Genomic DNA, 20625 nt, shown 5'->3' with positions numbered 1-20625 from the left:
ACCGTGATCCGTGGCGAACAGACACCTACTGGAAATACGGCTTCGTATCTGTGCGATTTGCGAGGCAAGGTTATTGAGCATATCTACGACGAAGCGAGGTTATTGAGCATATATTATACTAGTGCAGCCGTGCAAGGACCATTTGTAGCAGTCAGGGTGGGTAGCAGTCCCATCGTTCTACTCTTTCGGTTAGCGTGGAAAGAACAAAGTGAGCATAGTTATCGATGCGAACTGGACGTGTTGCGCCAGTGCATGAGCATGGGTACATACAGTATAGGTGAAGGCGAAAGAAACAAAGGACAGAAACACGAACAGTTAGATGATAGGTCAAACAGAACAACTCACTTTGAAATTTCTTGCTAGGGATGGGGTCTGTAACACCAATGACGTCCATTACTGAGGCAATCCGCACATGGCACTGTTCCCAGTCCTCCGAGACAGCCGAAAGACATTGAAAACGACATTTTTACGCACAGATGCATGATAATATGCTGTGACTGAGGCAGGCCTTACAGTGTAATTGCATCCGACTATTACGTACGATACTGAATTCCGCGCGCCATGTGCTAAAGTTGTGTTGGCATGAGGTCAACCCTTCTTGTATTATAGCCTGTGATCACTGCTTTCGACTTATCACGGAAAGGACGTTTATGGTGACAGCACGATTTATGGGTCACACGAACCACAAATTAACGGCATGACTCAGAGGATACCTTAACACACACTGGACGATCACAATGCCGTCATGCTTTCAGCGCGTGCGTAGTGTATGCGTCCACCACCTCGAAGTGTCACAGTGTCGGCGTCCAGTTCTATTAGCCGCTGCGACTCGATCGCCTTCTGCGACTCGCTTCCAGCAGGCGACGCACCGAGCCACCGCTCCAGCGTTAACCGGGTGTCTCGCTCCTCAGCCAGGGCGTCTCCGCTCCCCGGCCGGGGCGTCCCCGCTCCCCAGCTGGGGCATCCCCGCTCCCCGCCCCGGGTGTCTTGCTCTCCGGCCGGGGCGTCCCCGCTCCCCGCCCCGAGTGTCTCGCTCCTCGGCCAGGGCGTCCCCGCTCCCCGGTTGGGGCGTCCCCGCTCCCCGCCCTGGGTGTCCCGCTCCCCGGCCGGGGTGTCCCCGCTCCCCGCCCCGACTGCCTCGCTCCCCGGTGGGGGTTCCCCGCTCTCCGCCCAGGACGTCGCCGACTGACCTTCTGCGAGCCCATGGCCTTCTCAGAGACGCGCTTGGCCTCCAGGCCCAGCTGGACGAACAACTCCAGGAGTCTGACCAGCAGGTCGTGCAGCTCAGCCTCACCCTGCAGCTGGGCCGCGATGTTGGCCAGCGCGTTGATCACCGGCTGGGAGACGTGCCTGGGAGCAAGCAGCGCAGTTCAGGACACTGCGCCGGTCAGTGACTAAGAGACGTGTCCGAGGTCGAGTCATCACACCGGCGAGTGGCTTGAAGACGTGTCTAAGGTCAGGCCATTACACGGGTGAGTGGCTGGGAGACGCGTCTGAGGTCATCGCACGGGTGAGTGGCTGAGAGACGTGTCTGAGGTCAGGTCATCACACACGCGAGCGGTTGAGAGACGCGCCAAGGTCAGGTCATCACACGGAAGAGTGGCTGGGAGACGCGTCTGAGATCACCACACGTGTGAGTGGCTGGGATATGTGTCTGAGCTCAGGTCATGTCGCGGGTGAGTGGCTGGGAGATGTATGTGGTCAGGTCATCACACGAAAGAGTGGCTGAGACGCGTCTGAGGTCATTCATCACACGGGCGAACGGTTGGGAGATGCGTCTAACCTAAGAGAGATCTAGGGTCAGGTCATCACACAAAAAGTGGCTCAGGTCATCATACGTGTGAGTGGCTGGAAGACGTGTCTGAGCTCAGGTCATATCGCGGGTGAGTGGCTGGGAGACACGTTGAGGTCAGGTCATCACACGCGCCAACGGCTAAGAGACGGGGCTGATGGTACCAGGGCAGATCGGTGTCTGCGGCGTCCGTATCATGGTTCCAGCGGTTGGAGAACACAGATGCACACATCACGGCCAATGACGACCATGGAGCAAATCTGGGAGGTCAGGACATTGGCGGGCAACGCGTGGCCAGCTGATAACGATACCTCCATCCGGCTCCGTAACTTTACGAGCAGCGAAAAGAGAACCATACGGCACAATATCTCCGCAAGTGACTGAATACCGGGGAGATCATGGAATCTAAACCATGAAGATAAAACGCGCAAAACTGGTCGATAGTCATCCTTCCAGTGTCCGGGCCAATCAACAGCACGGTAGTTGACTAGCCGGCAAACGGGAGTGGAAGGTCGGAGTTACGCATTGATGGGAAGCTTTTTTAAACGCCCTTCGTGGACTTAAACGGACCTCGCCACCGGATGTGGCCGCAGCGCTCGGCCGACACGCCCGTGCGTCAGCGGGTGATGGCCTGCGGCGGCGCGCCGTGACCTCCACCGGCCGCTATCTGGCGGCCGTTCCGAGCCGGCCTCACACCCCACCTGCCGCCTCTCACGCGCGTGCGTGCCGCAGTCTTCAAAAAGGCGGCGGACAGCGCAGCGCGCCAGTGGAGCGCCATGCGTGCCGTTCGTGCGTACGCCGTTCTCCTGCTGGCGGCGGCGTCGGCCCGCGCCACGGCCGACACGTGCGGCACTGCCGCCGACCCGCTCTGCGTGCGCAGCTGCGCCTTCTCGCGCGTCAACGACTGGGACCAGGGCTTCTCTGGCGACTTGCACCTGCACTTCGCCACCACCGCCGACACGTGGGAGGCGGACGTCGCGTTCGACCACCCGCTGCAGAGCTTCCAGACCTGGGCGTGCCCCAGCACGAGTACCGACCAGATGACGTTCACACTGTCCAACAACCCGTGGGACGGCCACCACAACGCCAACTACACGCTCACGATCAGCTTCAACGCCCACTATGAGGGCAAGAACGAGCCGCAGGTGCAGAGCATCAAACTGAACGGCCAGGAGCAGTGCGTGATGCCGTGATCCGGCGGCGGAGGCGGCGGCGGCAGCGGCAGCGGCAGCGGCAGCGGCGGCGGCGGCGACGCTCGGAGCGGGCGAGCACGGCGCCGCGAGCGTTCGCCGGACAGCGGCGCTCGCGGCAGGCGGACGGTGGGCCGAAGGAGCAGCACGCTGTATCGCAGCGAATGTGGAAGCAGACTTACGGCTGATGCACACTGGACCCGGATACCGCTGCATATTAGATAAAACTCGATGGCCGCGCTGGGCACGGTCCGCCAGCGATGCTCTTCGCGGGGGAAACGTGGAGCACAGTACGCGTGTTTAAATGAACAGGAGTGTAAATAAACCATACAAGGAGACGAACACATTGATGTGGCATAAATTGGTGCAAATGCGCCACATGTGTGTAAAACGCTGCGATCGAGAGGCGATACCAGAGTTTTTGACCGAGTTTCTCTATTGATCAAAGAAACGTCTGCCGAAAACGCTCTTAACCGTCTGAGAAAAGAGCATGACGGGAGGCTGCTCACTGCACAGAATGCACAGTAATCCAAATACACCGTTTCAACAGTAAAGTTAACTGTGAAGCACTCCCAGAGCTCACCAGCCGACCACTAGAACTAGTGACGTCATCGCGAGACAGCGGCGAGCGAAGTGTGCCGCTTGAAGACACGTTAGAAGCTGAGTTGGCACAGAGCCAGCTTCAATGGCTTTACTTCCATGCGTATGGGCGATGATGGTATGAGCAAATGATGACGTTCGGTGCCGAAAGTGTGCGAAGGCACAGGAAACGAAACTTCCGTACCCCTCTCGCCGTCGATGAAAAGGCACCAGATGCTAACCCTGGGTTTGAACCCACGCCATGTACAAATACAACACCGACGCCCAGAACACACAGTGGACGGCCGGTCCGAGAACCCTCGTAGTAAGCGCCGTAACACGCCCGAGTATACGCCGTCACAGCACCGGCACAAACACCGCAGACCGTGACGCCAGATCCGACGTCACACCGCGACTCCTCACCATCGGGCCGGAGCCCAATTAGTGCCGTGATTCACCACCGCGTCATGAGACCGACCAGAAAGGTGCGGCGTGGGGCGAGCGAGACCATAACACGTGAGAAAGGCGCCAGCTGTTATGGATAGATGGCGCCGAAGCCGAGACGGTGACACCTTTGATAACCGACACCAACAGCCTTCGTTAATCCATTGTTAAGTCTATCAGTCATTGCAATTTTCGTGACCGATACCATTTCATCAATCCGTTGTAATTCGGTTTTTGCCATCTCTCAATTTCCTCACTGATGCCATGCCATGATTGCAGCAATTGCCAATGTGGCACACGTATTGCAAAAATACAACGCAAATATGTTGGGCGGCTATTGTCTATAACAAACAAGGCTGTACGTCGGTTAAGTTTGCACCACCAAACCTCTCAATGTTCTGACCATAGCGTCTTGTATTCCAGCTCTGTTTCGGAAAAGGTAGCATTGGCCACTTTCCGGTCAATGATTGCCCACCCCACGGACCTGACAGTTTTGAGCTGCAACCCCTTGTCTGCCTACGCTGCGAGGCTGGTTTCACGTTTTTCCTTATTCTTATCGCTGCGCTCTGAAACAAATCCCTTAAAAAATCCTAGAACGGGTGGATTCACGGCACCCGTACGAGAGCGCGAAACAGTCTACACTTTTTGGACGTTTGGACGACTTCCACGCGCAATTAAAAAATTTGGTCTTTTCTAGGTCAGTGTAACGGCGGCGATGAAAACGTAGTGATACTGCAAGGTTGCAAAAAAGCTGCCCGCCCAGACAGTGCGCATCCAAGCATCAACCATTCGCAGAAAACAGCTGTCAAGATTGGGGCTCTTTGTCCCTGGAAACTGAATGCACCTGTCACAAATGGCTCCAGATACATCATTTTCTACACAGCGTGGCGACTGGCGCGGGTCGGGATGCTCATGTTACAACCTTAAGTAAAAACATCGTACCAAAGTACAGTGCAACTAAACCTCATGCGGCTCGCGGCCTCGCGTGTGATCACGCAGAGCTTGCAACTGGGACTCAATGCGATTCATTTCCAAACGTGTCCACTATCTGTGTGTCCGCTGCCATGTGTCCACAGCCAGACGCGCCAGCCGGCGCCGTCTCAGGCAGTCGCGGCGCGTCGCGTGGAACGGCCGCCGCCGCCGCTCCCAGCGCCAGCCGCGTACATAAGCGGGTGATGGGGGGGCGCCGCCCCACACCCCTGTCCCGCGCCACCGTCCGCCATGCTCCGCTGCCTGTCGCTGCTGGCGCTGCTCGCCGCCGTCGGAGGCGCCAAACAGTGCGGCGGACCCAGCGACCCGGACTGCATCCGCAGCTGCACAGAGGTGATCATCGAACACTGGGACCTGGGCTTCAGCATGGACGTGCACCTGACGTTCCCCAAGACGGTGGAATCGTTCCAGGCGACGCTCAAGTTCGACGAGCCTCTGGCCAACTTGGAGACGTGGGCGTCCGTGACGACGACTTCCGACAACCAGACGTACGTCATCAGCAACAATCCGTGGGACGGCCACCACGAGCAAGGCAGCACCGACTACGCTCTTCTTCCTCATCACGTTCGTCGACGTCACCCGGAAGGCCACGTTAAAGAGCGTCGAACTTCTGGGCGACGAGCTGTGCACTATCTGAGCACCGGGTGTCCCGCGCCACTCCAGCGCCGGCGGGGGGGGGGGGGGGCAAATTAGCTAAGTCCATGCATGGACGCGTGAGCCTTGAAAAGACGAAGCACCTGGTGGATTGGAAACAGAACTGGATATTTCGGTTAGAACAGCATGCATAGTGTAAAGGATGCATTCGCCGAGTATCTGAACGTTACGACCTTTTCGCCCAGGGCTCGGAAGGTAAAACTTCATACGATGAAAAGTTGTTTTGCAATGGTCAGTGTTTCCAAGAACTTTAACTTGATGCTGGAAACAACACGACATAATTTTTCAGTTACGCTTGCAACAAACCCGAAGCATGATTTTCGTCCCTCCTCGAAACTTTCGCTAAAATCTGGGTTGGTGTCAGCGTCTGATGGCAGTCGTGAACTGGAGTCAGGGCCTGACCTCGGTGGGTGTCAGTGTCTAACCTCGGCAGGTATCAGTCCCTGACTTCGGCGGGTGTCAGCGCCTGACCTCGGCGGGTGTCAGTGCTTGACCTCGGAGGGTGTCAGCGTCTGACCTCTGGGGGCCTCAGTATCTGACCTAGGCGGGGTCAGTGCCCGACCTCGGCGGTGTCAGTGTCTGACCTGGGCGGGTGTCAGTGCCCGGCCTCGGCGGCTGTCAGTGCCTGACCTCGGCGGGTGTCAGTGTCTGACCTCGGCGGGCGCCAGCGTCTGACCTCTGGGGCGTCAGTATCTGACCTGGGCGGGTGCCAGCGTCTGACCTGGGCGGGTGTCAGTATCTGACCTCGGCGGATGTCAGTGCCTGACCTGGGCGGGTGTCAGTGCTTGACCCCGGCGGGTGTCAGCATCCGATCTCGGCGGTGTCAGTGTTTGACCTTGGTGGGTGTCAGCGTCTGACCTCGGCGGGTGTCAGTCCCTGACTTCGGCGGGTGTCAGCGCCTGACCTCGGCGGGTGTCAGTGCCTGACTTCGGCGGGCGTCAGTGCCAGACCTCCGGGGGTGTCAGTATCTGACCTCGGCGGTGTCAGTGTCCTGACCTGGGCGGGTGTCAGTGCCTGACCTCGGCGGGTGCCAGCATCCGATCTCGGCGGTGTCAGTGTTTGACCATGGTGGGTGTCAGCGTCTGACCTTGGCGGGTGTCAGCGTCTAACCTGTAGTCTTTGCCGCGGTCATCGCCGGTTGACTGATCTGAATACGCTGTGCTGCTCGACTCCACCGTGATCAAGGTGAACACCTTCATCACCTCTTCGTACACACGCGGCTGAAAATACGACCCACAGCCGTCAAAAGCCAGAAGCGGCACCGGGTCGTTTGACAGATGTCATGTGGTGGCGAACCAGACATCTTCGCCATTCCTCCATAGACGCGCGGCTGAGAACACAGGCATTCTTCAGATAATTGATCGCAACACGCGGTCACGTGATAGGACAACAAATCCCCTGCTATCGATCGTCAATTTCAAATTGCAATACAACTATGACCAACAAAATCGCTATGGATTCTGAAGAAGCGACGACAGTGTCCCAATTGTGTGGTATTGGGACAAACGACGGAGCTATGATACACCACGGAAAGACGAGACGAGTGCGTACTATTCACAGACTGGTCAGTTGCGACCCAGCCTGTGGGCTTGGTGCACCCCCTCCCCTCCCCTCCCCCACGCCTCCACCGAGGCCAGCACGTCTCACCTCGCTCCGAGCGAGCACCATGCAGCCCATCTGGTCGACGATCAGCACGTCCACCTCACTGGGTCGGCGGCAGAAGATCTGCATGAAGAACTGCAGGATCGAGTAGGTGGTGTCAGGCGTGTCCTTGAGCGCCACAGCCACATGGCCCAGCGCCATGATCAGGTTGTACGTGATCAGGTTGTAGTCGCTGAAACGGTACGCGGCCGGTGAACCGGGTCAGTGATCGGAAACGGCAGACAGCAACGATGGGATGCAGACGGGAACAAAAAGGCAACGAAGAACGGATAAAGTTAAAGAAAGGTGATGTGAAAGATGACGAAAAGGGAATCCAGAACTCGGAGGCAGGATTCTAAAGCTGGCATGAAGGAAATGGCGGAGTGTGTCCGGGGGGGGGGGGGGGGTCGAACGTTAGGAATCATCCCCTACCAACGCTGAGTGAAAGACGGATACAGAGGCAGAGGACCAGATGGCAGTAAAACCAACTGAAACACAACGCGGCCGATGACCCGCACGCGTAGCCGAAACGAGCAGGGCATCATGACAACAATTAAAACGAGCCAATGCACGATTAAACCACAACGCCGACGTACAGTGTCCGTGATATACCGCAACACCAGTGAGACCTGGGCCGCCGAGCCTCTGGCTCACGTGTCCACACCGGGCCAGCACGCCCCCCCCCCCCCCCCCTCCCGGCTCCGGGCGCCACCCAACCTACTTCGTGCGGTGCGTGGCGGTGAAGAGCCGGTTAGAGACGGACGCCACGAACGCCTTGATGGTGACCTCGTCGTACGTGTGGCCCGCCTTCAGCGCCACGCAGAGGTTCTCGATGGCGGCGTCTCGCAGCTGCCCCAGGGCAGAGTCGGAGCTGCGGCCGGCCCGTGCCGCCGCCGTCGTGTCCGTCACTGACGGCACCGGGCAGGGGGTGGTCAGAGGCCGGCCCAGGACAGGCCTGAAATCGGCTTTTAGCTAGATGGAAAGTGATGCCAGTATTCAGAAAGCGAGGGCGCAAATAACCAAGGCAGCTGAAGCGTCCTTTAACCTTAACAACTAAGTAACTAATTCAGAAAGAGCTAAAAAAACTCAGTTCGTTCTGGCTTATAATGCACGGAACCACACTTACCACTGCTGCATCCACTGTTTGTAGTGCAGCTTTAGCCTTCTTTATCTTATAAAAAGGTGGCGCGGAAAAAAGGGATACCAAAATGATACCTGACACTTGAAGATGCCTGATGGCTGATACCTCATCTATTGAGCAATAGGCCTAATCTTCCTAGCAAAACCATACGCGTGTCAAGAGTGTGGATTTTCACCGCTGATAAGTATTGTTCGCTGCAAGCACCCTACAACTTTAAGTGGATATCGGCACCAGCAAGGATGCTGCAATTGCTTCGGCGCCGATTTCCATCCCGGCCCGGGGTCCCGACTTGCCGCGTGGTGTTCAGACTCCACACGGTGCAAAGTCCCGCTTGCCAGCACGAGGCTCTGGTTCTGTGGGGTGGCGAGCATCGCACGCCGGTATGCTGGTCTGGCTGCACGCAGCGTCTCATGCCGGGCGAGTGGCGCCCCCGGCTCCGGCATCCCAAACGTTAGGGGCGAGTGACGCCCCCGGCTCTGGGGTTTCACTCGCCGGGCCAGTGACGCTCCCGGCTTTGGGGCCCGACCCGAGGGGCCAGTGACGCCCTCAGCTCCGGGGTCCCACCCGCCGGGCCAGCGATACTCCCGGGTCTGGGGTCCCACCCGCCGGGCCAGTGACGCCCCCAGTCCTGAGGTCCCACCTGTCAGCGTGATGCTCTGGCCCGATGGCGTGATGACGTCACTCTGCTGCCGATGCAGCCGGGTCAGGATCGGCGACGGCAGCACCAGGAAGTCTCGCAGGCAGCGGATACAGCTGGAGGCGATCGCTGGGAACCGCTGCGCCAGCTCGCCGAGGCCCTGGGCGGAGTGACGGGCTCAACGTTAGCGGAGACGCAGCCGACACCAACGACAAGGTACCAGCGAGAGCCTAAACGCGACAAACAGAAGGCAAATCTGGGCTCCTGCTACCCGCCCGCTCCCCCTCCCCCGACTGGTGTCCCCCACCATTCACTCATCTGTTCTAAGCCTGGGACTTGATCTCTGTTTATGAGATCAAATAAATCTAGGCCTTGTCGCTGGCAGGACAGCGAGAATGCCCCGATTTAGGGGTACAGGGGTGCCGGAGACTGCGAGCCCGTTAGTCGAGTGCCGAGACCCACCTGCAGACAGACCAGCAGCAGCGGCATGTGGGCCAGCACCATCCGGTGGCCGTGACCCGAGGTCAGCTTCTCCGTCAGCCGGCTGCACAAGCTGTCCGCCCCTGGCAGGGCCAGAGCCGTATATTAATACCGGCACTGCAGGTGTATCCCCCCATCTGGCAAGAAGCTCACCTTCATAAGGGCTGGAAGGGGGATCTCATCACCCACGGGGATTCTCCAACGCTGTACGCAAGCACAAAAATGATCCAAGGACAATGCTTATGATACTATTTACATTTCTGACTGATGTTCACTAGCACCACTGAATTGAAGGGGGGAAGAGCACAAATGCCTTAGAAATGACCCTGGGTGTCATCCTGACAGCAATCCTGTTGTCTTACGGTAGCTAAATCCTAACATCGTTGCTGGATTGCAACCATCGAAACACCTCGCGTGGACAATATCTTAACACATTAATGATGCATATAAGACATTTCTAACCCAGCATGACCACCCAACCCCCGCAAATTAAACCTAGAAAGTACGCATGCATCATTAATTCAATAAGCCCTATCGCTAGGTACTCTCCCCGAGCGTTGTCACCTGGTCATTTTCCCTGGGCCCTATCTTAAGCAGGTGTAGGTGCGGCCGGATCCGTTCCGAGATTGCGCGAAATACACTGCAGACTGTGTCCACCAGCAGACGAGTTCGCACGGCCATGAGGCACATCGGCACACCATGGCACGCGGCCGGGTCTCGGCCCGCGAGCAATGCAGGGGGCGCCTTGAGAGAGGGCGACCTGGGGAGGGACCTACCGGAAGAGGAGTGGCCCTGGGAGAGGGGTGTCAGGGGCGTCCTGGTAGTGGCGTCCTGGGAGATGGGCGTCATGGGAGAGTAACATCCTGGGAGAGGGGCGTTGTGGGAGAGGAGCATCATGGAAGAAAGACGCCATGGGAGAGTGGCATCCTGAGAGAAGGCCTTCTTTGGAGAGGGGAGTCTTGGAAGAGCGACGTCCAGGGAGAGGGCCATCCTGGGAGACGGGCGCCCCGCAGAGGAGTGCCAGGGGCGTCTTGGGGGAGACGTCATGGGAGAGGCACGCACTGGGAGAAGGAGCGCTCCGAGACCGGTACCCACGGACTGGGTACCCTGAGAAGGCCCTATCCCCAGAGAGCTACTCTGGAGCAGATCTACCCGTGAAAGGTCCACCTGCACAGCGATGCCCTGAAAGAGGGGTGCTCAAGCACAGCGCCCTACTGAGAAAACCAACTAGCAAAGTGATCCCTGGGGAGACAGCTTCTTGATGAATGGAGCCTTGTGGGGTGGAGGGTCATGGAGAAAAGCGTCACAGAGGCCGCGGATCGGCGCTTTGAAAAAGGGAACGCCCCGGGGAGTGTGCAACTCTAGGGGGGGGGGGGGTCGCCTGACGAAGGTCACTCTGGACGCAGAGTCGGGGCGGCGTACCAGCCTCGTCCTTGACGGCCCAGACCAGCAGCTCGACGCAGGCGGCGTTCGCCTGGACGTTGAGCTTGTACTTGTTGACGGCCTGGAAGTTGTGTCGACGGTCGGCGGCCTCGGCCTCGTCCTGCTGCCGGCTCTGCAGCTCCGTCTGGCCCGACAGGAACAGGCCCTTGATGAACTCCTGCACGTCGCGGGTGAACGGCGCCGGCAGGTCTGAAACACAGGTACACCGACGCGCGCGTGTGACACAAGGCGGTCAGACAGATGTAACTGTGTCGACGAACGGCCTCACTTTTCTGAAGCAGCTACTTCGCTCGTCTGAGGTATGGCAATTTGCGTGGAGCATGCCACCTTTCAGAAACAAATGTCAGCTCAAATTACGACAGAAAAAAACCGTTAGAACACGAACCATCAACAGAGCATCGTTTGAAACCAGGCCAGTTCTATATCTCATAATTAAACGGCGGATCGTGAACGAAAAACAAAATCACAAGAACTAATCAGAGTTAGCAACAATGAAACGTGGCAGACATAAGCTCGAAGTGAGTATCATTTTACCGCCACGCAGGCAGATTACAGGTTAAAATCGAAACGGTGAAATCACAATGTAACAAGCACAAGCAGCCGAGCACGTCTTCAAACCTATCGCATGACCTGACTAATTGTCTGTACGGACACAGGAGCCGCAGAGTCCGGCGACAGGCCCCCCCCCCCCTCGACCTTGACAATTACATGCTTTAGGACCCGGCTGTGAACCACCCCTATTGAACTTCTCACAGGCAGTCCAACTTAACATCCGAAGCCGATGACAAAGGAACAAGTAAGTCGACTTGCCGGTAAGTATGGCTTTTCTAACCATACCGCTAAACGAGACCTCCCTCTTCTCACCGCCACGACCACTCTCGAAACAAAGCATTATGGAAAGAAGTAAAAAAGTACGCCCTTTGTTTTTGTCTTGCATACATTCAGTTGCAGGACACGTTCGCTCGAGTGATGATGAGTTCAGGGCTTCCGCTTAACACAGCTTTTGACGTGCACGCGGACAGTGCCACGTTCGTCAGCGAACCTTCGGGACGATTGTGCTCGGCGTGCCTGCAAAATACCGCTGAGGCATCTTATCTTTACAAAACCATGCATAATCCTGAAAAAGCTGCCGTAGCAAAGGTTCATTGCTTGTTCCTCCCCTCTTCGGAGGGCTAACCATTGCATGGGGCAAGCAAATCTGTTAAACAAACCTGTACATCCAAATTGTCTTCCATCTGGCTTTATAATAGAGATGTGAACACAAAACATGACCCAACGCCTCTTTGCCGGTCGGAGTGAGGACAGACCGGGGTCGGTCCGGACGGGCTGGGGCCGGGGTTGGGGCCGGGGCCGGGGCCGGGGCCGGGGCCGGGGCCGGGGCCGGGGCCGGGGCCGGGGCCGGGGCCGGGGCCGGGGCCGGGGCCGGGGCCGGGGCCGGGGCCGGGGCCGGGGCCGGGGCCGGGGCCGGGGCCGGGGCCGGGGCCGGGGCCGGTCGGCCGGCCGGGACGAAGCGGGGCCGGTCAGCCGGTCGGCCGGTCGGCACGGGGCGGGAGCGGCTGCCGGCGACGCCTCACCCGTCTGATGCTGCAGCAGCTCCCTCAACAGGGCGGCGATCGTCAGGTTCAGGATCTCGTTGAACGTCTGGTAGGGGAAAATGGCGTTCGGCTCCGACGAGAAGACGTCGGTCGCTTGGTCATCTAGGAAGGTCAGCACGTCCTTCACCAGCAGGTACTTGGCCAGGCTGAGCACTTCCTGTGGAGGGAACATATCCGGCTCTAGCGAGCCCGTAACAAACAAAGAGCGCTTGTCACAAGCCAGTGAGGACAGGAGGAAGACAACGAGCTCCAGCGAGCCATGTCACCACCTCAAGACAATCAATCACCCTGGTCATGGCGGCTCTTCGGTGTCTCACAGTCAGTGCTAAACGTAACTGCCATCTTTAGGGTCCGGAATTCCGCTTGCACTACCGCTGTCACAACCTGCGTCGTGCTACTATACTGACATTGCGGGCTTAACCATTTAAGTGGGTCACTAGAGACACGCTTTCCACTTATGCCAAATGCCACTTATAGCAAGGACCATGCATATAATAGTCTCAAGTACACTAACGACTTTTCCGGGCTGCCTGTAATCACGGTTGGTTACCCTTGTCTAATGGTTTGGAACACACAATTTGCGGGAGCATGAAGCAACCCTCCTCAAAGCCATTTGTTCAAAAAAGCGCAGCAGAAAACCGCGCACTGCGGTCGCATGCGTTTTGGGCAACCGCAAGCCAGATGGGCCACAGACCGCAGACCACAGACCACAAGACCACAACCAGGTCCTCGACAGCCACAGCCGTGAGTGAGGCTTTGCGTACGGATTAAGAGGGTTTAGCAGCGACCGACAGAGCTCAATTAGCAGCGACCGACAGAGCTCAATGAAGCTATGTCGGACAAGGTCCGGCGCAGTGTATGTCCGGCCCCGCTGACAGGAGGGGCGGCCCGTGCGATAGCTTAATAAAGCGATGTCGGACGAGGTCCGACGCAGCGTCTGTCCCGCCCCGCTGACAGGAGGGACGAGGCCGACCGCACCTCCAGCTGCTGCACGGAGAACACGAGCGGGTTCTTGCACTCGCGCTGCCCGGCCACGGCCGGCTGGCTCGGCTGAAAGCTGGAGCCGAACTTGCAGAAGTATTGGTACTGCGGGTCCAGCGGCACCGACGGTTGTGTGGCCAGCATCGGCGGCCGGGAACTGCGGCGGAGGCGCAGCACTCAGCCCAGCTCTCACGCACATCTTCACAGACACAGAGCAGCATCAGCCGTCAGCGGAGGCTGTCGTCCCCTGACAGGACATGCTGGCAGTCAAACGTCGTGGCCAGGCGGGTCAGTGATCTGACGTACTGGACGAGCCAGGAAGTGCGCCTCACAAGGTGACATCAGCGTAGGCCAAGTGGTCACAAAAGCACCGTCATGTCGACGACTGCAACATCTATAGCGGCCGCTGCCCTGAGCGACAGCCAAGCCAGCCCGCTCTCGGACATCACGCCCGCAGCCGGCTCGACGCGCAGCGTCGCCGCCAGACCGCCGAGCGGCCTCCCTGAGCCGAGCCCCGCCCTCACCGGGGGTCGCGTCCCGACGGGCGCGACGTGTCCACCACGCTGAGGTCGGTGCCCGACGGGAAGTTGCTGCTCATGGAACGTGGGATGATGGAGCGGAAGTTGCTGAAGGAGCGCTTGGCCGGCCGGCTGTCGACGGGCGGCGGCGCCGGCGCTGCCGGCGGCGGCACCGGGCGCGGGAAGATACGCAAGAAGAGCGGCGGCTCCTGCACCGACGAGCGGCCGATGGCGCGCGCCAGGCCGATCAGCAGCGGCACCGTCGTCGCGCACAGCTGCACTGAGGACACACGCAGTTGGCGCCGTAACAGACGGCAATGGGACGTTGTGGCGGCGACGCGCAAGCAGTCCAGACGTGCTACACTCGCTACTAGTTCAGCGGTACAACTGTAGCACTTGGGGGGGGGGGGGGGGAGGGGACGGGAGTCGTGGAGAGCCGGTGGAAATAGGTCACCGTTAAAACACCCCGTGGGCGTGGGCGAGATCAAATGGTATTCTCGCCAGCCCCCTAGCGTTTCGGTTATAGTTTTCTTGCGTAGACCGTGGAGGCGAAAGGTCCTCTTTGGCTCGATTTGGTTTGATGCTAATGCCATCCCACATTACTCACACCACATGCTAGGTTAGGGCAGGTTAGGTTAGGTTAGCTTAAGTTAAGTTAAGTTAAGTTAAGTTAAGTTAAGTTAAGTTAAGTTAAGTTAGGCTAGGCTAGGCTAGGCTAGGCTGGGCTAGGCTGGGCTAAGTTAGTTTAGGGCGTAAGGTTACGTAAGGTTGGCTTGGGATGGGTAAGGTTAGGTTAGGTTCCCTCGCGTGTTCCGTACTACCGCAGGCGACATCTGCTCACCTCTGGCGGACATGGGGCCGATGTCGGGGCTGTCGCGGCGCGCGCGCACCGCGCCCACCAAGTCGGCGAACACGCGCACCTGGGCGGCCAGGATGGCCGAGCGCTTGTCGGGCCGCTGCGCCGCCACGTCCGACAGCGCCGTGGCCAGGCAGAACGCGAACCGCTCGCTGGAAGGGTGCCCTGGCGGTGCACGCGACGCCGGCCGTCAGCCACGACGCAACGACGGCATTCGGTGGGACCACTGATCCATGGAATGATACCAATTTCAAGACTAGCATCCGAGATGAGCACACAGTTTGTGAATGGTTCAGAGCCACTGTGCCTTATATTCTTGAGTTGCACTCACAAGACAAGGCAGCATAACTTCTGCTCAGAGACAGCTTATTTCAGTCATATGGAGCAGCAAAGGAGAAATACACAGTGTCTGCTATAAACCCACGCGAGCCGTTGTAATATGACCTTTATAAACCTCACACACAGCCGTGACGGTGACCTTGTGTAATGGCAGTGACGCGGTGAACCCGGTGCTCACGGTCAGAGAGGTGGATGCGGAAGTCCTCGAAGCGCGTGGCACGCGGCAGGGCGCTGAGCAGCTCGAGCAGGCGCGGCAAGATGACGTCCAGGTGCTGCAGGCGCGACTCAAGCAGGAAGATGGCCAGCGCCCAGACGGCCTCCTGGCCGCGTCGGCCCACTTGGAACGGGCCCTCGGCCGGCACCGTCGGCAGCAGGCTGATGAGGCGCGCCACCTGACCAGCAAGGTACACCGACATGTCACAGAGTGCAGAGGATGGCCCTGGCTGTGTCGCTGCTAAGTTCGTCGCCGCAGCACGACATAGTGGACACGAGCAGACTTGGTCTTTGCCACTGTCTGGTCAGTCATTACCGCAGGGCACAGCACAGCATGCACAAGCATGCCTGGGCTGTGCCACTGTCTGGTCAGCAACTATAACAAGGAAGAGCATACACATGCCACCTTTAAATGCCTGGCCAATCACTACTGCAAGGCACAGAGCATACAAGGCCCAGGTGTTTCACTCTTTGCTTAATCTCTACAAAGGAGCTTTGCACTGACAGACATGGCCATCGTATGGCTACTCAATCCCCACGTGCAGAGCAATTATGCGCCAACGTGTCATGTCTGGAGCATGCCAATATGGCTGTGTACATGGCATGACAGTGCATGACATTTGAATAACAATTGTTGAGAAGAAATGGACAAAAAGCATCAGTTATGAGCTGGTAAGCACACAAACTACAGCAATCATACCAGCGCTACTCCGCTCACGCATTCGTTTGACTGAGCCACTGAGAAGCACCTGGAACGAGCGGAAGGGAAAGCAACAAGCCGAGCGGGCGCGTGCTGAACGGTGGAACCGGGGGCAGCTCTGCCCGGTCACCTGCCCAGGCCGGCCGCCTCCCCGTCCAGCTGCCCGGGGATCATAAGCTCGGGAGAAGAAGGCGGTAGGGCGCGGACCGTGACACGGGCGTTCGGCTTCACGGAATTCCGGAGTATCAGCACTATGTGCTTCATGAATGCGGTGTTGCAATGCCTAAGCAACACCCGCGCCCTGCGTGACTACATTCTACGAAGCGAGTGCTCGAGACATCAACACGACCAGCTTCACCATGAAGGATGCTCTCATAAGGGTATTTGCCATGCTAATGTGGGGCCTATGGAAGACCTCAGATGATAGCGGCCAGGTGCTGACCACCTCTTTGTTGAAGATACAGTTACAGTAGTTCACGGCCCGATTCTAAGCCATCAGCGACAGGACGCACGAGAGTTCCCCAGATACCTGCTGGAGGGTTTGTACGAAGACGTAAATCGAGTCAACAACCAACCCAAGCCACAACCGCCCTCATCGATGACAGCCTCAGCGCTAGCCAGAAACTGCTTGAGGCCTGGAAACGCTTCCGGTCCATGAAAAACTCAAAAACAAAAGTTAGTTGGCCTGCTTATCGGACAGCTCAAGTCCGCGTTGCGAAACATGGTGTGCGGCCATGCATCCGTGACATTTGACCTGGTCTGAGACCTGAGCCTGCCAATCCCGTGCATAACGGGCCAGGTACAATTGCAGGACTGCTTGAACCTTTTTACCAAGGAAAATGTGCTTGACAGAGAAAAAAAGCCATCATGCTCCATGTGCCAGAGGCATCAAGCACCAGTGCTCCAAGAACTCCATGATTTACAGGTTCCCGTACATCCTCGTAGTGCACCTGAAAGGGTTCTTGCTGCAGCAGGATCCATACAGAGACAAGCTCCATGCCACTGTGGACTTCTCTGCCAGTAGTCTGGACCTGTCATCATACTCTGCTGTACTGGGAGACTAGAAGTAAAACCTGAATGGCATGACACACCGTTCTGGTGTCATAGTGCACTAGGCCACTACATGGCCCACTATAAACACCACTATTTGGGAGTCTGGTAAATATAATGTATGCATCCATGCTAAAAGCTGTGAAGCATGCATGTTGTTCTTTGAGCTGGACATTGAAGCATGCATGCTGTTCTTTCAGATGGCATGCAGCCAACTCCATAACTTCCTGCATGACCTCTCCCAGTCTACACATCCTACAAATCAAATCATTCACTCCATACCTTATCCATCTTAGCATTCTTCTGCCCTGCTAGTGCCCTGGCCAAGTGTTGTGTGGCCTTCGCAAAGAAGTTCCGCTCTCCATCTACGGTGTTTGCCATTGCAGCTGGACCTGTAATACAATGACAAACTAATTGCACAAAACTTATTTAACAAACAAGATTGACAACACCAGAATGCAGTCATATTTCCCTTGTGCTACCTCATAGGATGTAAAAGCCAGGTGTGAAAGCACAGCACTGGTGTAAGCCTAAGTGATAACTGAAGCTTGGCAAGAAATGTGATTGACATTAAGCACAAGCCTTATCAATTTTGTTTGGAAAAAAGCTGCAAACTAGCTTGATCAATGATGGAGTTAATATTAGAAGTTGAAAGGCAAGAAAATCAATACATTGCAAGGTTTGGGTTTGTACACAGTTTGTAAGTGGCCATGTATGGTAGCACAATAATTCTAAAATCATAGTGACGAAAAATATGACCCACAAATACATTTTTGCTACTCAAACTATGCATGCCATTATTTCCAGCATTTTAGAAGCATCTAAATTAGTACAACTCGTCTGTGGTCGGAAGCAATGCAAAAGAAATTAGAGTTTCACTCCAGCATAATCCCGCCTGAAATGACGACTTGATGCGTATGACTGAGCTAGTTTACTTCAAAACTCAATGCTTCACAGTACCGTAGTTCATGGTTGGCGATATTATGCTCGCAGCATTTTGTAACACTTTTAATTAGCACTACTTCCACTGTTCACGATAACTCCAACTATGGACATATGCCGCCTCTCGGTCGATCATGTACGGATTACGTAGAACGCCCCAAACAAAACACGAATAGAATTCACCACTTTTGTCGCTGCCGCGGCGTTTTGAAGTTATCTGGATATCCGGGGCGGGGAGGATAAATAAAGTGTTAACAAGCTCTGCTAATAGTTCTGCTAAAATAAGCTCCTGAGATTTGTTGACGTGACGAGAGGAAACCTCACATTATGTACTTTAAGTGGTGCAGGCAGGGGGAGGGGCACAACAGGCGCGTGCTCCCCTTAGTTCACGAGGGGCTCAAAAGGCCCCATAGGACCGACGATTACGGTCTTTGAGGGCCCGAAGGACCCGAAGAGATGGCCGAAGGTAGTAATAGAGGTCGCGGTCCGGCAGGCCAGACCCCCCCCCCCCCTTCCCCCAATGACAGCCAGAGGTCCTTTGCGCTGACTGGGGCATCCTGAGCCGATGACGGCCTCTATGTCGGTAAGACACCACTAGTACCGGACAGTCCGCTCCGTATCGGTCTGGACGTGGGGGCCCATTTCCCAAGCAGGGACAAGGCCGGGCCGGCAATTTGCATCGATCGGGGCTCCCCGGGTTAATGAGGGGCCCCTGTGTCAGTCGAGAGACCCACAGTGCCTACAAGAGGGTTCCGTGTTGGTAAGGTGTCACGAGTCGGCCAGAGACAGTGTTCGGGTGGGCCCGAAGAGGCCCCCTCGAACACTGACGAGCGAGGGTCAGATTGGAAGGCTTAAGGGGCTGAGGGTCCCGAACGACTGACTGCAGGTCACATTAAGACTCCCGGTGCGTAGACCGGGACCTTATATGTCAGTCAGGAGCCTCCTCCAGCGACTGAGAACCACCTGGGATAATGCAGTCCCCTATTTCGGCCAGAGGGTACCGACGCCGAGCAGTTGGCTCCGCGTTGTTTTGGGTTCCGCGGACCACTTCCCGAGCAGCAGGAAGACCGGAACCCGCGAGTGGCATTGGTCTGGGTTCTTAAAGCAATGAGGGGCCCCTGGTCGGTCGGGTCTAAAGTGCCTGACAGGTGTTCCTGTGTCGATTAGGGGTCCCGCATGAGCCAGGGGAACATTTGCTGAACGCGGGCAGCGACTGGACCCCGAATGTCAGAGGACCTCTTACGTTGTTTGAGCCCTCTGGAAATGTAATGAAATGTGAGAGCTTATGATGGCTGCGCGGTGAGACAATGGAGGGCCCTGCGGCAGTGAAAGCTTCCAGTACGGAACAGGGCACTTGATCCCATTTTAATTGAGGGCCCGTTGAGCCGAACTGGAGTCTATGTGCCAATGATTTGACCATCTGCGGGCCAGGGGGTGACTAATGTATAATGCCTCCTCCCAAGGGCCTCCAGATCGATCGGGGACCCATGCCTATGTGTCGCCGGAATGGCAGCCGATAGGTATCCCACGCTGGCGAAATGCCCCTTCACACATCCACCGGGAACGAAGACACGTTCCCTTGTGTTTTACCCACGGGCCTCTTGGCCAGAAAAGGTAAGGCTTTTCATTGGAATATGATAGAATGCATCAAAGGGTAGTCAAAAATCAAGAAAAGCCCACCCTATGCTTGCCTATGAACGTCCATCCCTTGGCAAAATCGGCATGCGAGGCAAACTAACCAAACAATTTTGACTGTGCGCGCAACCGATCTTAGGGGCGAGAGCAGCTGGGCAGCTTGCAGTTCCCATGAAACCGGACGGCGTTGGTCGCTGCAGATAAAACAGGCAGCAGGCGGCGGACTCGCGAGAACAACCGTCGTGAAATGATGCTTTCGAAAGCCTTCAAATTCGAGTCGCATTTCATGCCGTTTAAAAGACTTGATCTGAGCGTGCGTTTCACCTTGATAATTTTCAGGTCGTCCTCTGAACAGATTAACAGTTATAGCGACACAAAAAAATAGAGATACGTCCGTTGCCCTCTCAGATCCAACACCAGATTCCAGCACTATTTCGCAGCGCTGTAGATGCTAACCCGTCCCTGTTATCAATCTAAAAATCGCACGGGTGAATATCCTCAAGGACTGCCTTCTAAACGCATGAACTGATTTCATAGAGCGTTCAGAGGAACTTCCTTCAGTTGCTCAGTTAACTCTATTTTGATCTACAGTCAACGTTCACGAAGTCCTCAATGTCTCAGCAGAACCGAGACAACCTATGATAAAGCCTCTGAGGTCTATCGGTTCAGAAACAGTCCACTTAATCGCTGCAAAACACATCGCACCGGCGATCCACTTATTTTAAGGTCATTAAACGCCCACTTCTTTTAGTCTATGGCCTCAAAAGGCGAACAGACTTATTTCTTGTCGTGTGTTTCATGGCTT

The 20625-nt window shown here is 56.6% G+C and overlaps 1 protein-coding gene across 1 annotated transcript in view; it reads right to left on the bottom strand.

The window, feature by feature from the left end:
- LOC119111129 (phosphatidylinositol 4-kinase alpha-like) overlaps nt 1-18326 on the bottom strand; it is a 48203-nt gene extending 29877 nt beyond the window's left edge. The window contains 14 exon segments of the mRNA XM_037234958.1: nt 1191-1350; nt 6760-6869; nt 7297-7483; nt 8012-8198; nt 9072-9228; nt 9531-9631; nt 10971-11180; nt 12566-12743; nt 13565-13724; nt 14092-14365; nt 14927-15106; nt 15459-15672; nt 17526-17635; nt 18204-18326. Of these exon segments, the coding sequence (XP_037090853.1) occupies nt 1191-1350; nt 6760-6869; nt 7297-7483; nt 8012-8198; nt 9072-9228; nt 9531-9631; nt 10971-11180; nt 12566-12743; nt 13565-13724; nt 14092-14365; nt 14927-15106; nt 15459-15672; nt 17526-17635; nt 18204-18213 (2238 nt within the window). The 5' untranslated portion in view covers nt 18214-18326.
- Nucleotides 18327-20625: the final 2299 nt, after the last annotated feature.

Source organism: Pollicipes pollicipes, unplaced genomic scaffold (genome assembly GCF_011947565.3).
Source record: "Pollicipes pollicipes isolate AB1234 unplaced genomic scaffold, Ppol_2.1 Scaffold_7261;HRSCAF=8764_pilon_pilon_pilon, whole genome shotgun sequence".
NCBI classification, from domain to species: Eukaryota; Metazoa; Arthropoda; class Thecostraca; order Pollicipedomorpha; family Pollicipedidae; genus Pollicipes; species Pollicipes pollicipes.
This window is presented reverse-complemented; position numbering and strand designations above follow the sequence as displayed.